The sequence below is a fragment of the Motacilla alba genome, chromosome 2 (genome assembly GCF_015832195.1).
Source record: "Motacilla alba alba isolate MOTALB_02 chromosome 2, Motacilla_alba_V1.0_pri, whole genome shotgun sequence".
Taxonomy (NCBI): Eukaryota; Metazoa; Chordata; class Aves; order Passeriformes; family Motacillidae; genus Motacilla; species Motacilla alba.
The window spans coordinates 10,440,358-10,461,153 of NC_052017.1; the positions used below are offsets into that span (position 1 = coordinate 10,440,358).

Below are 20,796 nucleotides of genomic sequence, written 5' to 3' on the forward strand. Positions count from 1 at the left end.
AGCCATTTGCTTTAGAAAAAAACAATTCACTTTAGAACCCACAGTAGAAATGTGTTGTCTTACAGATTGAAGTTAGCATTCCTAAGGGAGTAAAATCCCTGGAATTTCCTGTTAAAATAAGATGAAATAAAAGCAATAAGCAGCAAACAGCATGCCATGGAAGGGAGGGCTGGGTGTAGTTGGGCTGGTGATGTTGGGAAGGAAGGGAACTGCACCTACAGCTCTTCCTTCAGGGTATGTCAAACACAGCCTGTGCCAGCACCTGAGCTTGGCTTGTAAGAGATGGAGGGCACCAGGCAGTCTGGCAGAACAGTCAAACCTGACAGCATGTACCATTCTTCAATAGTTATTTCTCTTTGCAGGAGGTAGTTTTTGGTAACATTGTGTGTAAAGAAAGGAGCTGTCTCCTCCTTGCTTGGATCATTTAATGGCATTATGGGCTGTAAGGGCACCTGTTCAGGGCTGGAGGGGAATGAACAGGACCTTTTCATTTCTGTGGCAGAACAAGGCTTTAATGGTCTGGTGGAAGTAATTCTGTATTGCAAAGGAAGTTGATAAAATAGAACATAAACTTCTCTAATAGGGGATTTAATTACCAGGAAAGCCAGGTTGAATAAAGCATTTGAGCAGAACTATTTCATTGCTGGAAAGGCAATCATTATTAATCCCCCTTTTCCAAGCCATGTCATTTATTCAGGAGGCCTTGGAGTAACAAGAAACCATGTGTCTATATGTTTGCATTTGCTTGTATATTTTTGAGTTGTTTGATTTGTTTTTCTTTTTTTTTTTTAATCCAAGCAGACTGTCACTACTTTACTCAGATTTCCAGCTATTCACATGATCAAGCTGAAACCAGTCAAAATATTCAGGTCTCAGGTCTGGGCAATAGGCACAGTGGTAATGAATCAAAAAGCTTTAAAAGCTCCTAGGTAGCTGTTTCATTCTTCAACACACGAGCATGGCTATCAAGGTCTAACTGCAGCAGAAGAACTTATTTATTTTATTTCAGAAGCAGGCACTTCTCTGAAGCCCTCTATTAGTCAATACATCAGCTTGTTCATGTTTTATTCTGTTGTTTTTCCAATATGCAGTTGAAAAAGAAATAACTGTGCCTGGTGATGCTGGGATGCACACTGTAAAGTTTTAAATGAAGTTCAGATATTTACCCTTTAAACTTCATGAGATTAAACATGGAATCCATCGCTACAGTTTGCCCTAATGACTCTTTTGTAGTTTGGGTCATGGTGTGTGCCATGGTCAAGCAGCAGGAGCTACAGCTGAAGGCAAAAGTCCACCATGGCTGTGACAGAACCGTGTCAGCTCACAGTGACTTTTTTTCCACACAAGCAGCTTCATCAATGCCTTCTTCTCCCTGCTTCTCTTTATCCTGCCCCAACACCTAATGACATAGATCCAAGCTGAGGAAATGAAACTGCAGCAAAGTCTTAGCTTGAAAATGAAGTTGTGCATAGCACCTGCTGGGGAAGAAAACCCATGGGATGGTCTGTGAGGGTCTGGCACTGATTTCTTCAACAAGAGCAAGCAAAGACCGGTGGGGCCAGTGAGCTGATGGGGCTCCCTGTGAGCTGTCAGGCTCAGTTTCATCTTGGAATCACATCTTCACAGGGAGATGGACAGGAAAACTCTTTCTTGAAAATGTTTGCTGTTGGTGTATTCATATTTTCACAATGGCTGCTGAAAAGCTTTGGATGTTTTGGTAACACCAGTGATCTCTATAAGGACTGGCAAAAGGGAATCATCTTGAGGTTAAACATTTGTGGGGATGGTGTTGTTTGGGCTCAGTGTGAGTTTAGACTGCTGTGGCTGAACACTGATTGTTTGAAGAAAGAACAACCCAAAGCCACTCCATAAATGAAGGAGAAATCTGCAGAGATGTTGTGACCTTTTGTTCATCATTTCCGTTTTCTTAAGAAGCTTTGTGCAGCAAGTCCCATGCAATGTGGGTTTGAAAAAATGTATTAAATTTTATTGAGAAAGATCTTTGAGAGTAACCTGTAAGGATCAAATTAGACAGGTATCCAGGTCACTCTTCTTCCAGGAAAATTTTATGGCTTTATCTACCTGAGCAGGCATATCCCTCTCTCAACACAAATGTGCAGTTCCCCCAGTGCATCACATCCAAACTGAACAAGAAGATACCTGTAGATCTACAGTAGGTGTGTGTGAAAATACATACTAGCATTCTGGACCACATTCCAATTGATTGCTAAGTCATAGTGAAAAATGGTCAATAAACAGTAAAAGAACAATTTTACTTGGCATTTTATTCACTTAACAGAAACATTCACTTATCAGGTATCACTGAAGTGCAATTTACAGAACTTAGCAGCAAATTCACATATGTAAATTCAGATTTATTTTCTTTTGTCATCTTTTTTGTTTCTTTTTTTTTTTTACAAATATTACAAATGTACATCCATTAGTACAGTATTGCCATTCACTCATGCATGTTATGTACAGAATCTTCACTAAAGAATTACTACTGAGCAATTTTTCCTTTGCTTCAGGAAATGCTGTGTGTAGGTCGTGTGCTTCTGGGATGGGGTCCCATCACACTGTTGTTGCACATAATGAGAAGAAGTAGATATTTAAGGTCATATTCAACCCTAGTGCCAGCAGGTGCAACTCCACTCAGATCAGCTGATGCCCACTTGCAGTGGGGACTCAGTTTTGTTCCCACTACTAAACTCATTTTGGCAGCTGAACCCAGGGTTGCATTTATGTATTTCCTGCAACAAAGGATCATTTCATCCTGCCACGCTTTTTTCTGTCCTTAAAAATAACCAGGCATGGTGCTTTGTTGTCACAGTAGCTGCAACACCAGCCTGGTGGAATTATAATGCATCAGTTGGGTTGAAATCATGCCATGGCTGGAGGAGGATGGGTGAGGGCAGGGAGCTGTAAGGAAGAGCCACTGAGGTCTCACGTGTGCTAGACAAGGACTAACTCAGAGAGGAAAAGCAGAAGACATGCTCCCCCCTGCCCTGTGGATCTCTGCATGAGAAACCTTGTCTTCCTCTCTGGCTGCCCTGTGGTTTATCTTCCCAGTGGGAGCAGCCAAAGCCCCGGGGGCCACCACTGTCCCCTGCAGCCTTTCCCACAGCTCCAGCCGTGGGCTGGCCCCTGCCCGCTGCCCCTTGGGCACATCTGCTGCCCAAATCACACTGGAGGTCTGCAGCAACAGCTGTGTTAGAGGACAGGACCATGTGCAGGTACCTGGAAGCTCCAGAAGGTATTCAAGGAAGCCAGGAAGCCAAAAGTATTCAAATGTTAATCAGAAGAGCTGTCAAAGTGGTCAAAGTATTGACAAAGTGGTTACCACAAAGTGTTTCCATTATTGAAAAGACTCAGTTTTTGGTTGCCTTTTTCTTTTTTTAATTTTTTTTTATTTTTTTAAGCTATTTCTACTCTAAGGATATTTTTTAAAATATTTTTGGTAGTTAATATGGAATGTATTATTTTGTTGAAAAGGTTTCTGGGAGGGGAGAGCTTTGTTTTACCTAATTTAAAAATTCTAGTTTATCACAATTGTTTTTATACAAGACACTATAGATACATCTTGTAGTTTATAATCTAAAAATAAAATCTCATCAAAATACTGTAGCTATTCTATTGTGGGCATCAATAAACAATGTATTTACTGTATATGGCTCTCCAAACATGATAAACCCTATACAAAGAGCATCTATCTTTATTGATAGGAACAGTTTCCCGTGTAAAGGAAATTACATGGAAAAATATGAGCCTTGTGTTGTTTGAAAAGTAACTCAGCTTGACAGTTCTGAGAAAATACCAAGACAATTATCACAAATCAGTAGCAGCATGTTATATACAGATTTAAAGACAATCACAGGAATAAAAAGAAAACAGTAGTTATATACCTGCAAATCCTGTCATCTAAAAACCCAGGAACTTAGAGAAATGTGCGGGGCGTTTGAAGGTTGGGTTTGCAGTAGGACTATCAAAGCTCAGTTCTCCCATGACAGTGTCTTCTGCATTCTGATGAGGTTTGGGAGGGTTCAAAGATGGGGGTATACGTATGAGACCCAGCCCAGATATGAAGAAAATATTTAAATGTTGGGTGATACTTGTCTCCAAAGTGAAAAACCCCATCTGCTTTTCAGGTTGCAGATGAGCATGAAGAGTAATAATAACACTTGGCATTTACACAGAGCTAGAATCTGAAGGCTCATGCATTGAGTAAGACCTTACCCAAACCTGTGGCTGCCTCTGCTGTGCTTATGTCAATTGGGCTGTGTGGAGAGGTAAAACTCACTGCAGGAGTGCCAAACTCTGTTTACACTGTTGCATATGACCAGAGCATTTTGATCCTGCCAAGTTCCTTAGATGTGAAGCATTTATTTTTATCCCCATTTGGCAAGTGGAGAAACTGAGGCAGGGAAGACCCAAGCAACAAATGTGCTCTCTTGTTTGGGGATGTCTTACCTGTGGGTACCCAACCTGGTGATTGCTCAGATGCATGGAGCATCCGGAGCTCACACCCACTTAATTCAGAGCTCTGGGTCATAAGGAGATTGCAGATCTGAGGCTCTGGGTCCTGCTGCAGCCTGCCTGACTTTAGGTATCTTCCTGAAGGTCCAGAGCCAGGAGCATGGACACACTGCTCCTCACTGGCAGCCCCTGCAGAGCTGTGCACCCCTGCAGGCAGCACAGGGGGGACTCACCCCCTTGACAAGGATCTACATCCTGGCTGGTGTGTGAAAGGCATGTGAGATTAACTGGGCCAGACAAGTAAAATTTGCAGCATGCAAATTGTGACTAGAGTTGAAGATTTGTTGTGAAGTGGTTTGTCCAAGGTGTCAGAGGGAGTAAGTGTAAAAACCAAGGGCATCCTGATGCCTGGCTTTGTGCTCAGAGCCACCAGTGGAAAAATCAGTTTAAAAATGCTGCATTTCTTTGAGGTCCAAATTTTTTTTCACAGATTTAGGCAGTTTACAGGATGATTTTTGCATAGAGGTTAGGAACCTTTTTTAGTGGATGATTATGGATGCTCTGAGACCTGCTGTCATGCTGTGTGCCTGGGGTACTTTCATCTTTGCTCACTATTTTCCATTATTCAGTGATGACTTTTGCACTTGATTGTGTGAGAGAAAACAAAGGTTTATTTTGGATCAGACAGGTGGCCCACTAACACCTCAAATCAGTAATAACCAACAGCAATAAACAATAAAAAGCAGAATCTTGGTGGGGGTGGCATTATAATTTGGGCAGGTACATTCTTGGGAAGGGATAATGAAAAAGCAGTTTTCTAAAGTTGAGTTCAGTGCATCAGACACATTTCTACTTATGTATTTCCAATACAGGATTAAAAGCAAATATTCCCATGGAGGTTGCTATTAAATCTCAGACTGCTTCAATTCTCTCTGCTCATTCGTCCTGCCTTGCCTTCTCTTCAGTTGGTTTGATCCAGTCGTGTAGAAAAGGTGGGGAGTGATTTACACAGTTAGTAGGAACTGATCTTGCTCTGGGGGTTTCTTCACCCAGGTGCCCAGGCCAGCTTTCTGAAATGCTTTAAACAGCTGCTGCTTAACAGACTGGTACGTCTGAGCCACCAGCTTTGCCTCGCTGTACACTGATGGCATCTCTCCATGGCTTGGTACTCGTGTGCTCAGCTGCAGAACAAAAATCAGGGAAGGGAAAAAAAAAAATAGAAAACCCAACCTGTGAGCCAAAGAAACAGGAGGCTTCAGTAGCTGCATAATCTTTCTGTCTACATTTCATAAGCAATCACTGTGCTTTGTGTGTTTGCTTTTGGTTTAACAACCAGAAAGCCAGGGAAGCAATAAATGCTGGTGACATAGTTTTGAGACACTGTGAGCAGGAAAGGGGTGAACAGCTCTGCCTTGGAGTGGGCATAGACAGTAACAAGTGTTGGTCTTGGTGTCTTCTACAAAGGCAGAATGCTACTTCTCAGTTAAGATGATTTTTATGGACAAAACTGAAAGAAATCCTTTCTGGAGGTCTTTAAGGCATGTGCTCCTTTAAAGAAAATTTAGCCTGGGAAGTGGAGCAGCTCAGTGCTTCCAAGTAATGCCCAGACACAGAAAAAGAAGGGCTGCCTTCCACACTCTCCCATTTCCCCTCTGTATTCTGTTGTTGTAGGGAATGCTGTGAAACATTTCCAGGACAGGGCAGAAATCAGGCATCAGGGTTTGTGCTGGTGTAGGAAAACTGAGTGCTCTGTTGGAACGCTGGAGCTACCCACAGCAATATCACATGTGCAGTGCCCCTGGAAGGACATGCAGGAGGGAGCACCCTTTGCTCTGCAGAAGGACTAAACAAACTCCTCTGACCTGCCCAAGTCTCTACCGTGCCAAACCTGTAGGGAAAGGCACCCTCAAGGCAAGCCTGATGAACCTGATTGTCTTTGTCTCTATACAGGAGAGATGCTGAGAGGCAGATTAAAGGAGAAGGTGAATATGCAGCCTGTAATGAGCTGTTCCTTGTCTGTGTGCCAGCACTCTGTGGGGCTGTACTGGCTGGAGATGTACTGGCCCAGTCAGCAAGGGAGGGTGACATTGCCAGCCTGGGTGTCAGTGGGCCACAAGCTGGCCTGGCAGCAGTGGCTTCTCTCTGGCTGCCTCTTTGTTCCCTTTGTTCCCCAGAGGTAGAGAGTGATGACTTTATCAAATCCTTGTTTTGTCAAGGGCAAAGTGCCCTGCTCAGCCACGAGTTTCTCTCTCCTGCTCACTGCAACCTAATCCCTGGTGTGAGCCAGAAGCAACCCAGCTCTCCCAGCCATAGCTCCAGCCATGGCCCCAGGTTTGTTCCTGTGAGGAACCCTCTGTTCTGGGGGTGGCAGGAGTGCTTCTTCCTACCTGCTGTGCAGGAAATAGGCTGGGACCTGTGTCACACTGTGACCAAGCCCTGGGCACAAGGACCAGTTGGTCTCTTCTGCTCCCCACAAGGCTCAGGGTCACTGCTAGGACAGACCATGCCACTGCCTGGAATGCAATGAGTGCCACCAGCCTCCTTCCCCTGTGTGTCCTGCAGAGCAGAACAATCCCTTTGGGCTTGTGCTCAAACCTGCCCGCCCTGCAGGCTCCTTTGCCTTCCCTATTGACTTTGTGGGTGGAATTGTCTCAGACTTCCCTCCCCTCCATCACTCTGTCTTGTTTGTTTCCACTCATTTCCCAACAGGAAAGAGGTTTTGGCACTTAATAAAATAATTTTTTTTCTTGTCTCCATCTTCTCTCCCTCTCCACGTGCTGCTGGACAGCTACTAGCAGCCTGTCAGTGCCCAGACCCACCTTGCCGTGCAGCTTAGCCCAGCGAGTGAAGAACATGTGCTTGCAGAGCCGCGAGGGGCCCCCGCAGCTCCGCTTGCCCGTGGTGGCGTTGATCACCTCCAGCTCCGCGCTCCCCACGACCCAGTTCACGCTGAAGCCGGGAGATTTCCCGGGCTGCCGAGCGTCAGCGTGGCTCACCCCTGCAGGAGAGGGACACCAGTAAGCTCCAGTGCTCACGAGAGTGCTCAGAGTGCTCAAGAGAATGAGTGCTCAATGAGCAAGAAAGTGCTCAAGAGAGGCTCCATGCTCTCTCGGAGGCTGCTCCTGGGTTGTTGTGGCACAGGAGACACCCCCAGTGAAGCGCTGGCATCGTGCACTGCACGTGCTCTTGTCACCATTGGTTAAATGTTACCAGACCAAGTGCCTTGGAGAGACATAACTTAGCAATTCCTATAGATTTTTTTCCACCTCGCAGGCAAACCTTCCATTAGCCCAAGGAAAGCCTTTGGATTGGAGTGTGAGCTGTTGACAGCAGTGTGATGGTTGCTGAGGGAAATCTTTCACAAAGGTTTTAAAGGGATAACAGGTTTTTACAAGGAACTAAGTGCTTTGGCCATGAGTTCTTTCAGGTGAGCTTCCCACAGTCCTGCATATTTATCTGCTATTAGCTCCTGGGGTCTTTGCTGTGAGGGGATGTCTAGACCTCAGGGGATAAGAAAATGCAAAACAATACACTTCATTATCACAGAGAGAGATATTATTAGATCTGAGTTAATAATGACCTTGTAGACATCACAGACCTGCACAGTATGCTCTTGCTCCCCACCTTGTGTCTGCCTGCCAGATTCAAACCCTGTACTCAAGCACCAATTTCTTCCACAGCTAGGTTGTGTCCTAATGGTGATATCTGGGATATCTTTAAGTGGAATGCATAATATGTAATTTCAGACAGCTGCATTAATGATGTTTACAGTCACCTGGGATGACTGCATGACCTTAGTGTCATTCACATGGCCAATTTTGGACATCTGAGTCCAGGACTGAGCCAATGCCTTCATGGGTGAGATCTCCTTGGCTCTAAATGCAGACCAGGGCCACAAGGTCAGGTATGGGTGTGTACATGAGCTATTTTTAATCAGGTAAATTTTTGTCTCTTTTTAACTATTTAGTCCAGCTCAGCCTTTCCATGACTCCTGTGGCCTGTTCATTTCTTGTACCTGAAACCGGGCGAGGATTAGTCTTTGCAAGAAAATAAGAGGAGTAAAGAAAGAGGTTGGCTTATTTTTCAGCAAAGCACAAATGCAAACAAGTGAGCTCTGCCTTGCCCTGCTCATTAGTGCTCTTGCAGCAAAGAATCAACAGTGGGAGCTTCCAAGACTGGAAAACTCAGAGTGACCCAAAGCACTTTGAATATATTTTTGAAAACATGGACCTTGGATAATGTGTCTGGATCCAGTTGTGCCCCTCTCTGCTAATTTGCTGTGTGGGCCACTAGCCTGCAGACCTGGACCACAAAAGCCACTGTGGTGAGCAGCAGGTGGGGACTGTGCTGGTGGGCAGGAGCTGCCTGGCACAGCCACCCCAGCAGAGGCCAGTGCCAGGACTGGGTCTGTGTTTCCAAATGGCAGCTCCTGCCTGCAGCAGCTCCAGCAACAGCTCATGGTTTGCACTGCTTCCATTGCTGCTGGGTGGAGGGCAGCAGGGAGAGGTCCCAGCATTTTCTGCTGAGAGAGTTTTAAAGAACTTTTGCAGAAAGTGAGAAGTACGGACATCTCTGTTCAGAGAGAAGGAGATTAAAGAAAAGAGATCAAAGCCCCTCCTTTCCAAAGTGCCCTTCTTGCCCAGGATCTCATTTTCAAAACAGATGCATGCCACGAGCATCTGCTGGTCTGAGGCATAATGGGAGGAGAAGGGAGCTGGTGGGAATGCTGCACCCATCACTGAATGTGTTGAGCTTGGAAAGCTCCTGAAAGACACCTCGGGAGAAGTGGAGGGCTGTGCAGGGTCTGTCTGGCCGGGCTGCTGCCTCTGCAGGCAGCTGCTGCATCCTGTCTCTCAGCATCATGAGAAGCAATGCCACTGAGGGACATGCCCCCTCTCTCCCCTGTCCCCTCTCGCCTGGGAGGGAGCTTCTAGAGCCAAATGGAACTTAGCACAGAGAGAGAGAAAGGTGGCCTTTGGAAGGAAAAAAATTATATGGCAAACTCACTTTGTATCTATGACAAAGCTGGAACTGCAGAAATCATCTCAGTCACTGGGACTGAACTCGCTACTGTGTGTAGAAGAGAATTACAGCTAAGTCATAACCTCACCCAGGATTTGTAAACACATTCATGTCGTATTAATACCTCTTTCAATTTTTTCCCCCCAGAGATAACAGATCAGTCTGCATCTAAAACTCCAGTTCACCTAGGCAACAGGATTTAAGCTGAGAGCTTGAGAATCAGATAGCTCTGCAGCGCTGCTCGAGCGTCTCTACACAGAACAAGATGCAAACAGATCAAAATCAGCTGTTTGACACTGTGCACCACTCCCTGTCAAGATAGCACCCAAAAGCTTAGAGGATTTGAGTGCCAAAAAGCATGATAGCAAACACCCTGCTATGCAAAGTTGCCACAGGACACTAAATAAATGAAAATGTTGTGAAATCCCTGACTAGAGGAAGAGAAGGAAAGGCTGCACAGAGGGGAGAGCAGGTTGTGGGTGCCCATCAGATGGGGGCTGGGAGAGTAGCCCAGGCTGGTCCCAGTGCCTGGAAATCCCTCTGGGCTCCTTTGGCTTTCGTGCTTTTCTTCCCAGCTATCATAGCTAAGTAGATGTATTTAGGTAAATAGAAGATGTTTTCACATTCTTTTCTGAATGCAAAAGAAGAAGTTTTAAAGAAAAAAACACAAGAGTCATAACAGACAAATATAGAGCATGGACATATTCTCTGTTGATATTTTTATAATTCAAAAAAATTTCTTCCATATTTTTCTTTTGACAAATAATTGTTTTGATTTATTTAGATAGTAACACTCAAATAACCTAGGTTACTTTCTCTCCTCTATGTAAAACATCCTTCTTAAAACCCACATAACAAAGAGTACAACAGAAGACAGATTTGAAAGAAAAAGAAAAGTCTTTGTACAAATAATATGAATTTGAGTACTGTGGAGTGTGAACTGAAATCTGTCCTCTTTCTCCTCTCTCTCCCAGCAAAACCTCATAACCCATCAGGATACCCTTTAAAACTGCCTCAATCTTAAGAGGACAGGATATAAAAAAGGCATTTCTTCTAAAAATTACACCCAAGAGTAATCTCAGTGGAAGAGTGTAGTTCCATCTGGCTGGGACTGGCAGAAAACTGAGCAGAAACCTCACTGATTATTTTTCAGTGGAGCCCAGGAGTTAATCTCAGTATACCTCACCACACACCATGACTCTCCTCTCCATTGGAATGTTTGTACCACAATGATCAAGTGGTAAAATAACTGACACCCTTGTACTTTAAGGACTCCTGCAGTCCTGGGCTGGTCTGATGCCCAAGACAAGAGTGGGAGGTAGAGTTGCTTGGCTGAGACTGTGTAGGTCTGGTCTCTATCTAATGCATTTTGAGAAGCTTTTCCTAGGTGCCCATCTCCTTAGTCACTGGATATGCTGCTGACAGAGTTTCCCAGGAAAAAGAATTGTGGCATAAGCCTCAGCAACGTAAGTTTTAATCAGCATTGCCTCCCTGGGATTTGTTGGGGGAGGGAAGATTACAAATAAGGGTGTTAGAGACAAAAACAATGGAGAGAGGGACAGATTCCTCCCACTGCTTCTCCTGGGCTGAGGAAAACCCACAAACACAACCAAAGAACAAAGAAAATGCTTTTCCAAACAGAAGTCTCTGGAAAGGAGGAAGATGGCCCAGAAACATGCAGATATTTAAAGTGACACAAGGCCCACTCTGATGCATTTCTTATTTCCTTGAGATCTCTGCAACGACTCTTGGACATACATACACACACAGTCTGGCCAAGTATGACCCATTGCTTTTAGTCTGCAAGGCCGACCCAGCAAAGCAATAGCTGTTCTGTGGTGAGAATTCTTATAAAATCCCTTTTTGTGTTTTCAATCCTTCAACAGTTGAAGTGGGTTTCCATGTACATCCTGCAGACACAGGGAGATTGTGTGTGCCTTTGATGTTAATGTATGGGTGCACTTACAGTGTGCTCGGGCTGGCACAGGATGAGATCTGCTTTCCCAGTGGGAGATGCCGTGGCTTTGGCAGATGGGGCTGTGTTGTCAAAACAACAGCCAGATTTGGGAAATGGGGAGATATGTCCTGGCCAACTGTGAGTTCTTTCCTCCCTACCACAATGTCGTGTGGGAAGGAAGAGGAGGCTGAGCCACGCCCATGTTGGACCAGGGCAGGAGGAACAGGTGGGGACATTGACTGGAGGGAGAGTGTGGATCACAGCTTCCTACTCACTCGATTGCAGTTTTTGTCCAGCTGCACTGAAGAGTTAAAAAGTGGAGATAAGCAGTTCAGAAAAGAATAAGCCTTTTGACCTGTTCACCTCACAACACATGCACGCACATTACACTTGCCAGATGTACTAAGCCACACAGAACCTGAGAATTTCCCCAGTGGCTAAACTATCACTTCTGCCTCAGCCAAATAAATTTTGTCACAAGGACATATTAAAAAAAAAAAACCCCATGAAATAGATAAGGCATAAACCAGAACTCTCCTTACTGAGGAACCTAGAGGACTTCGAAAGGTAATGGGTACTCCACTAAAATGTTCTGACCTCCCAGCTCTGTGACACTGACATCATATTAATGTCTCGGGAATCCTCCCAAAGAACAATTACCAAAGATTAAAATAAGGATCTAATCTGGTGCGGAACTGGTGTCTCTTAGTATTCACATGCCTCATGAGGACCTGAAGACAGTTAAACCTAATATTTACTGAAATCTTCCTTCCTGGTTTTCAGAAATGTTTTACTTAGTCATACTTTTTTTTTTTTTCCACTCTGAGTGTTCAATGTACAGTGGTTGTTTTCCTAGTCAGCTTGTTTGTTTGTGAAAAAAAAATTAATGATCCTTTTTTTGTGGCCACTGCTAATGAAAGAGGATTTAAACACCTTGGTTTCTTCATTCTACAAATTCATATTCTTCAGGAAAAAAAAAGGGTGTGAGTTAATGCAAAGAAAAGGCATTCCTGTTGGTCAGCAGCATGACTAGAGATGGGAGGGGGGGTTATTTGTCTTGCAGGCAGGCATTTGCTTACCACTGAGAAGCAGCTGATTGCGCCGGTAGGAAGCTGGCAGCTGACCAATGTCTTCTATCCTATGGCTCATCACCCGGGAGAGGTGGCCAGTGTGGTACAGGCTTCCCACAATGATGCTGTGCAAGTACATGGGTTCGATGAAGGAGCTGAGCAGGGCGCCTTGGAGCCCAAGGATGTTCCACCTGAAAAAAATTTCACAAGCAATAAAACACATGGATGGAGGAATGGCCATACTGGAGCTACCCTGGGAAAATCAGCAAATGCCAGTACACGGGTTAGAGTGATGATGCTTTGTTCCAGTGAAAGCACTGTTGGGTTATTATACACCCATGGGCTGATTGCCCCTCCAGGACTATTTGAGATGACTCTGGTGCTATTCACTTAAGGGATGTATTTCCATCTTGTATTGCTGAAAACAGAAGCTTCTTATCAAAAGGTTTTCTTTCTGAAAGTATTTTGTGTTTAATGGATGTTTCTTTAGCATGTCTCTAGCAGAATTTTATTTTTTTTCTTGCATCTATAGTGTTTCACTCGCAATGGTAGAGTCAAAATGAGAGCTTTTGTTATTTTATTTGCTGCTTAAGTACCATCTGCATGTCATACAGCTACGCTAATGACTTAGGTGGCCAAAATTCCCCCAAAATCTTTGAATGTCTCTTAGGCTGACATTTCTTTGTACAAATGACCATAAAGATATGAAGACATCCATGAGAATTAAATCCTGGTCCTGAATAGGAAAAAGAAGAGAAGATTTGGACTTTCAGGAAATTTATTTGCAATTGATAGCCCGACCTTCTTGGAAGTGCTCAGAGTGAGGGATACACCTCACCCTGTTGCTGCCTTAAAGGTGCAGCAGAGTGATGGTGGGAACCTTGGGACCTTCCACCTGTTGATGACTGAGACTTCCATGCTACTGTTGGTGGAGTAGTTGCCAGAACATTTCTGCATTTTAATAGCTTATGAATTTTTACATCAAGCTAGGCACAAATATGACAGCCTGCTTGCCTCTAAATTCTTCGGGGGACAGCTAATTGGTTAATGAGTGGAAAAATTAAGAAGGGGAAAGAAGTCATGATGCAGTTATCTTCTTGGCAAACCTATTTAGCTCAGCTCATTTAAGAAGTTGCTTCCCACCACACAAAAGCTAACAGTCTCTCTTACACTTGGATAATATTTTTACATAAGTTTAACACTGTCAGTCTGTCTGAGTAGTTTTGAGTTCAGGAGTTCAAACTGAAAATGCTTAGAAAATGCAGTTTGGAGAGTATATTTTGGCTCATTAAAACCCAAAACACCGGCAATATTTGGAACTCGGTAGCTGCCGAAGGAAAGGCTATGAGGTGTCTGCTCTGTAAGGCATCATCCAGTGGCTGCCATGCTAAATAATGTGTTTAAAGCAGAATTTCCATCAGCAGTAAGCATTATGGTGCTAATTTCTTACATCATTGTTCTTTTCATTAATTAACATTTCTCAACCGTTAGTGCAATTATTGCAGTGCCTCTGTACTGTATGTCTCTTTTCATGATTAATAAGGAGTCATTATATTTCCCTTTCCTGAAGCAGTCAATTAACATGGAATACTTTCCATTAATTACTGAATGTTTAAAACCAGCATGCTGTACCTGGAGAGCAATCTGCTCTAGGAACCTGTGACACCAATTGCTTTTAAAAGTTCTCTTTAAATTTTATTCCAAAAACACAAGCAATTTAGCTGGCTGTATTAATTTGCCTCCGAAGCAGGGCTGTGAATGAGAAACATCTTTTAATCTCATGCAAGAAAAGGCAGCCATCTGGCTGCTGAGGATTTCAGAGTCAGACTCTCCCTGTCTCCCTCTGTAAATGCAGGTCATTAAAGTAATATGTTCATCTACATAAAACTCAAATGAAATATAAAAGGTAATATTTATATACAAACAATTTAGTCCCACAATTTAAACAGTCATTGGTTTTATGAAACATTTACTTTAGTCGATCAGATTTGCATAACTTCATTTGGGAAAAAAAAGTGTGGTCATTTCTGCAAATCACATCACTTTTAAAGGAAAGAACTAGCTGCCTCTTTGAAGAAATAGCTTATCATGGTGCAAAATTAATAATGCAAGCTTAAGAAACAGCGCTGAACTCAGCTAACAGTACTATGCCTTCAGCCAGCATCTAAGGTAAGCAGAAAATTTACACAGATATCTTTGTCCAGATGGAAACTTGTAACATATCAGTGCTGTTTTCAGCATTTAAAATTTCCTTTAAAAAAGCCTTACGTATTTGATTGAAGGAGAGAAGAAAAGCAGCTAAACTGAAAACAACATATGTTCAACAATATTGGGATTTCAGCAATATGCACATCTCAAGAAATCATCTGAGTTTTATTTACCAAAAGAAGGGATTGTGCTCAGGTCATAAATTACAAGGTAATTTAAATTCGTCACAAGGGATCTGCCTTTTCTTTAGAGATATTTCCCTACCTAATTCTGAACATATTAATGTAAAAAGGGATTTGAATTCAATGGAATTACATTATTGGAAATCACAATATAAGCATCATCAGGTCACCCCCTATGTATTGAAAGCATTCCATAAAAATGAATTAATCCTTGCAGTACTCCAGTAAGGTAAAGTCCTATTTTTGCACCCTGGGGAATCAGGGCAGAAAGGGAATAAGATCTGCTGAAGTCTGTAAGAGTTTCTGGCTTCTGGATGCAATAGTTGTCCCTTGAGAGAACCCTGTTTTCCCACTCCAAAAGAAGGCACACAAAGGTGTAGGGGTGATGAAGCTTCTGTATCAGCCATGGTGGGTTTTGATCCCAGGGGATAAGTTTGACATCAAGACAAATTGGACAGAGAAACCAGATTAAAAAAAACAAAAAAACCCCAACCAAACGACAAAAAAAACCCCCAAAAAAACCCCACAACCCAAAAAACCAAAAAAACCCACAAAACCAACCAATAAAAAAAAAAAAAAAACAAACCAAACCAAACCCAAAAAATAAAAAAAACCCCAAAAAACAAAAACAAAAAACAAACAAACAAAAAAAAACCAACCCCCCCAAAAAAAAACCCAACCAAAAAAAGGGAGAAGAAACCTATCAGAGAACACCAGCAGCAGAGCAAGTCTTGCCTGGTGTGTAGAATGTGGTGCAAAAAGACACTGTCCCAGAACCAGAGAGCATCCGAAAGTAGCAAGGACTGAGAAACCAGGAAAGGCACCAAGAAGGCAATATTTGGTGGGGACCACTTGCTGGGTGGTTTTGAGCTGCTGTCCCATAGGTGGTGTGAAAAGGGATGAGGGTGAGGGCACTGCCATCTGTCCAGTGGCTGCTTCCTGGCTCAGCACTGGTTTAGCAGCATCTGGTCAGAGAAATGGGAAGAAGCAAAGAAGGAGCTTTGCTTTCCAATCTAGCCCAGGTTTGTCAGAGTGTTTAGACAGTTGTTTCTCTCTGGAATGCAGTCCTGATCATGTGTGTGAGTCTCACTAATTCAGCACAAGTCCCAGGAAAAGAGGGGTTCTGAGGTTCTGAGCTTGCCAAAACCAGATCCTTGCTCTGCTGCTGTTGGTCTTCAGAGTACAGGAAAAACACTTTAATGTTGGGGAAATTTTTCAGTTCCTCATGCTGGTGCTGCTTTGTGGATAAAAAGGCCTGCCTTGGAGGGCAGCCAGTGCAGTATTGTGCAAAAACATTAGACTTTACTGACAAATATTTTGGGGAAGGTCTTTTATCCTGTGTATTATTCATCCCTTGACCAACACACACGGCTAATGTACTGACTCGATCCTTTGATATATGAACATCTATGGAATTATTTGTAGGTAGATGGTAGGGAAAGATCCATCTGAGCAACCGTGAAACAAACTATCAATAAGGGTGTTAATTTTGAAGGAGCTATTTCTCTGTAGCCTAATTTAGGTCCATGAAAGTAGCTGTGTTCCCATCTGTAACAAAGAGCTCTCTTCAAATGTGGCTTTTCAAAATAAAATTATTATTCAAAGCAATGCAGTGTTACATTTTGGCTTCTCAATATATCAAAGTGACTTTTCTTGCTATGAGGAAATATGCTGGATCATTCTGAATTTTCCTAATTGTGCAAGATTTTAAGGGCTGTTTTCAAGGACATGCATCTCTCTAATAACTCATATGCTATGCGCTCTGTAATAACCCTTCCAATAAAGTGAAAATCAACCTACTGCTCCCTTAGTCACACATCTTATTTAAAAATCCCCAAATCTTCAGCAGGCAGGATAAACAAAACAGAATGTCTCCCCTTTTCACTCGAATATGGGAGCTTTTGTAGCTTTAAATGGGAGGAAAGTATACCCTTCCTTTTGTTCAAACAGCAGATATTACTGCACTGTTTACAAAGACAAAATCCTGCGTCCAGTTTTCAATATAGATAATCCTTAAACAAATATATTTTTGCCTGTTTGTCAATCACAGAAATGCCAGTGACAAGCTGGGAGGCATCCCAGAGCAGGCAGCCTTTCTTTAATTAAATGCTGTGCTCCCCCAGCCCTGGACAAGCAGAGGGCAGGGCGTGACCCCCCTGCAGAGCCCCCCAGTTCCCAGGCTCCTGACAGCTCGGGACCACAGCGAGGTGTGCAGGGAAACCTGTCCCCACATCATAACCACACCACAGCCTCCAGTGCTGGAGCATCACCTCAGCCCACGAGCTGTCTGTGGCCCCTCCCTTGGAGCAGCAGAAAAAGGGATGATGAAAATACCAAGGAAAGGCAAACCCAGGGGGGTGCAGAAAGCTGCAGCCTTGCTCAGGTCAGTACGAGGCTCCCTGCCCATTGCTGAGATGTGATGTGACAGCTGGAGCCCCTCTGCTGGTGTTTCTAGCATTGATTTGGACATGGTTAGACCTGATGGCCAACATTTGAACCCCTTTGTAACTGGGGTGTGCAGAAATTCACCTGATGCATCAAAACATCTCAGGGAACTGCGTCCACCTGCCATGGATGCTCAGACACTGAAGTGTCTCCTCAGAACCTGTGAAAACCTTGCCCCTTAAAAAGCATTGCTGAGGAATTTCAAATCTTATTTTGATAAGGCTTTTCATAAAAGACTTTTTTTTTATTTTATTAAGAGCTTTAAGTCTTATCCACTTGTTGTGTTGTTAACCTACTGTACCACAGTTTCTATTACCAATATTTCCAGCTATGCTTCACACAACATAAATTGTTATTCAGGGTGGCATGTGCTCAGAAGGACACCTGTGGTGTTCCTATTTATACGACCATTTAGCTATTATTGGTTTGGAAACTGGAACTAGTGCATTAGTTTTTGATCTGTATTTTAACAGTGGGTGGTTTATATATGTTTTCTGGAACACACCTTGTGCTGAAAGATTGAAATTGAACTCTCAGTCACACAGAAAGGGGTTAAGAGAGAGAATTACAAACCCTGTGCACAAATCATCTCTAATTGAAGTTCTAGCTGTGTTAATTGATTTTCATTTGCATTAATATGTAGCCTTTGAAGTAGCTTTTCTTAAGAGTTACCTTGTCAGGCTCAGCCTTCTGTTAACAATGGCTCTGGTCGACAGGCTAACTAAAATAGATCTAGGAATGCCAATTTCTAACACTGACTTTTAGTCCTGCATTTTTATATGCTACATTTAAATACAGCTTAATGTGCTCAACTCATCCTATAAAATGCTACTTCAGACTCCCACTGATAAATCCTGAAACAGTGCCTTAAGGCTAAACTACCTTGCAGTACTCTCAACATCTTCTCAATAAAGATTTCTTCCTATTCTCTAGCTTGTGGGGCCCAAATAATCCACAAATCTTAGCCATAGGACGTGGGTAGACTGCTCATGATGTAATGCAAAGTTTGGAGGTCCTTTGTTCCTGTTTGTGTTGTTTTGTAGGTGAGGTAATTTAGATACTCAAGGACTTTTTTTACTTCTGGGCTGAATGTCACTTTTTTGGTGAAGTTTGAGGAAGTAGATGACCATTAACCTGGTGGCAAGAAAATACACAGTCTTTTAAAGGTGACCTTTTGTGAAGCGGTAGTAAGAAAACAATTTTAAGGCCAGAGCTTATAAAACAAACACTGAATTCTGGCTTTTATGTGCTGTTTAAAGACAGTGTTTATGAGGATTGCTCCCTGCAAATCCTGCACAATGGAAAGTACATTCCTCAGCTTGGATCCTGCAAGGGGACTCTGAAAGTGGACAAGTGCCACTGCTCATCCATTTACGAATGAGATTGTAAAATCTTTGTGTGTTTAGATGCAAATTTGCTCCAAAATGACTACATCAGCTCAACATCTAGTGAGCCACAATGTGCTCTGCCCTGGCCAGAGTGTGAGGTGTCCAGTCCCCTGGCCGAGGTCTGTCAAGAAAGAGGGTTTGGGGAAGAGTAGCGCACTGCAGAGATCTCTCCTGGGACACCCACATAAGAACTAAGTTTTGGAATGAACCCTAGTGTTGAATGCTTGCACCAAGACCCTAAACTGACTTGCACACATCATGGTGAGGTGGTGACCCAGGATCTGGGAATGCCACGGGTCTGCCGAGCTCTGGGGAGCCGTGGGGTTCTCCTCCCTGTGCTCCAGCTCCACTGCCATGCTCTGCCAAACCACTGGCAATGGCAAGCACCAAACCTCTCTGTGCAGCTACACGGGGCAGAGCACCCTGCTACTTCAGAAGGGTTGGCACTGGGGGAAATGATTTCTCTAGTTTCTGCATGGAAGAAGAAGGAACCCAGGTGCTGGTGATGAGATAAATAAACTTGATGAGCTTAGAGCACGAAACAGGAAACTTTATACAGACAGGAGGTGTGTGTACTGCTAAATCTGAGTTATGGTGAGCCTAGAGGACGAGCCGTGGTAGAAGGAGACTGGCCTGAAGCTCAGACAGTGTTCCCATGAGTCAAAGTGTGTCAAAGGGAAGGTGGTTTCTCCCCTCTGTGACAGACTCTGAATTTCCCTTATAAGTCAGTCCAGAGGGGTGATGGACTAAAGAGAAGTGCATAAATCTTTGATATTTTGCCCAGACTTTCATATTTCTTCTGCTGTAGGAATAAGAAGTAGAGACATTTGGAAATGCTGATTTTATATATGCAGCCATGTGGACTGTTACCTGCAAATCTGGCACAGACATACACACTGTGTGCTGTGGGAAGCCAGCAGGGAGGAGATGCTCAGTGCTGGGCTGGCTTTGTGCACCTGGAGACCATGTCACAGAAGAGACAGAGAGCCAGTGTCCCTGAGGCCCTGGGGCACCAAGAGGGTTATTAGCTGAACACCTGAACATTTCTGAGAGTCAGACACAGAACGTAGTGCCGAGCCTCCCTAAGGTTTGGTTACTGTGTTTAGAGCCTCAAAGAAGACCTGAGCTTTAGGGATATCCCTGTTTCTTTCCCCCCTAAAAATGTTTGTTTGTGTGTGTGTGTGCATGCCTGTGTGTGCACGTGTGTGCATATAACAATTTTCCTTCAAACATTTGTCTGCTCCCAAGCAGCAACTGCAGAGACTTCCATTAGCAGCAGCATTAACCTTGCACCGACCTTGTAATAAGCAAGGTATGAGCTAGTCCTGCATCCAGCCTTAGTGTGAGGCAGGGAGATGAAAAGAGGTTTAATTTGGCCCATTGTATGAATTTTGCTGTCACAAAAAGCTGAAATTCTCTTAGGGCTGTAATGTCTCTGTCGACATAAAGGTTTTAATATAGGTTATGATTAGCATCAAGAAAACATTTAATGACATAAATTTTTCCCCAAACAGATGATTATTTTCAAAATTATTTTCCCATGTTATTGCTGCTTTTTTTGCAAATGTATAAAATGTACGTTAGAGATGAGAATGAAGGTCAAAAGGTGGTAGTGCAATTAATAAACTGTGGGCTAAAAAATGTGGCTTAATCCTAAATCCTATGGCACTGAGAGCCTGAAGTGGCTCCAGCTGCACTGGGAGACTCACAGGAGTCATGTGTGTAAAAGCTGACACTCTCTTAGGGTGGTTTATCTGTGGACTCACAGACCCCAAACTTTAAATTTACACATATAAATGCATAGGTTTTAAAGCCAGAAGGAACAACCAAGATCTAGGGTGACCTTCTTTATAACCAAGTTGCAGAATTTTACCTCTTAGTTCCCTGCCTGAGCCAAATAAAATGACTATTCATACCATAGAGCTGGTGCTTTAATTCAGTGAGGGAACAGGTATGATACCTGGGTGTTTATCCTGAGATCTCAACAAAGCCACAGAGCCCAAATAATGCATACCAAGCATCACATTCTCTCAAACTTGTGGTGATAGTAA

The 20,796-nt window shown here is 43.4% G+C and overlaps 1 protein-coding gene across 3 annotated transcripts in view; it reads right to left on the reverse strand.

Moving 5' to 3' along the window:
* Positions 1-2,252: 2,252 nt before the first annotated feature.
* The window catches only part of ADARB2 (adenosine deaminase RNA specific B2 (inactive)), a 305,595-nt gene continuing 287,051 nt past the window's right edge, over positions 2,253-20,796 (reverse strand). For all 3 annotated transcript variants that reach the window (XM_038130039.1, XM_038130040.1, XM_038130041.1), the window contains exons 8-10: positions 12,532-12,713; positions 7,293-7,471; positions 2,253-5,654 (exon numbers count right to left, since the gene is read on the reverse strand). In XM_038130039.1, the coding sequence (XP_037985967.1) occupies positions 5,478-5,654; positions 7,293-7,471; positions 12,532-12,713 (538 nt within the window). In that variant the 3' untranslated portion in view covers positions 2,253-5,477. The remainder of the gene's footprint in view (positions 5,655-7,292; positions 7,472-12,531; positions 12,714-20,796) is intronic.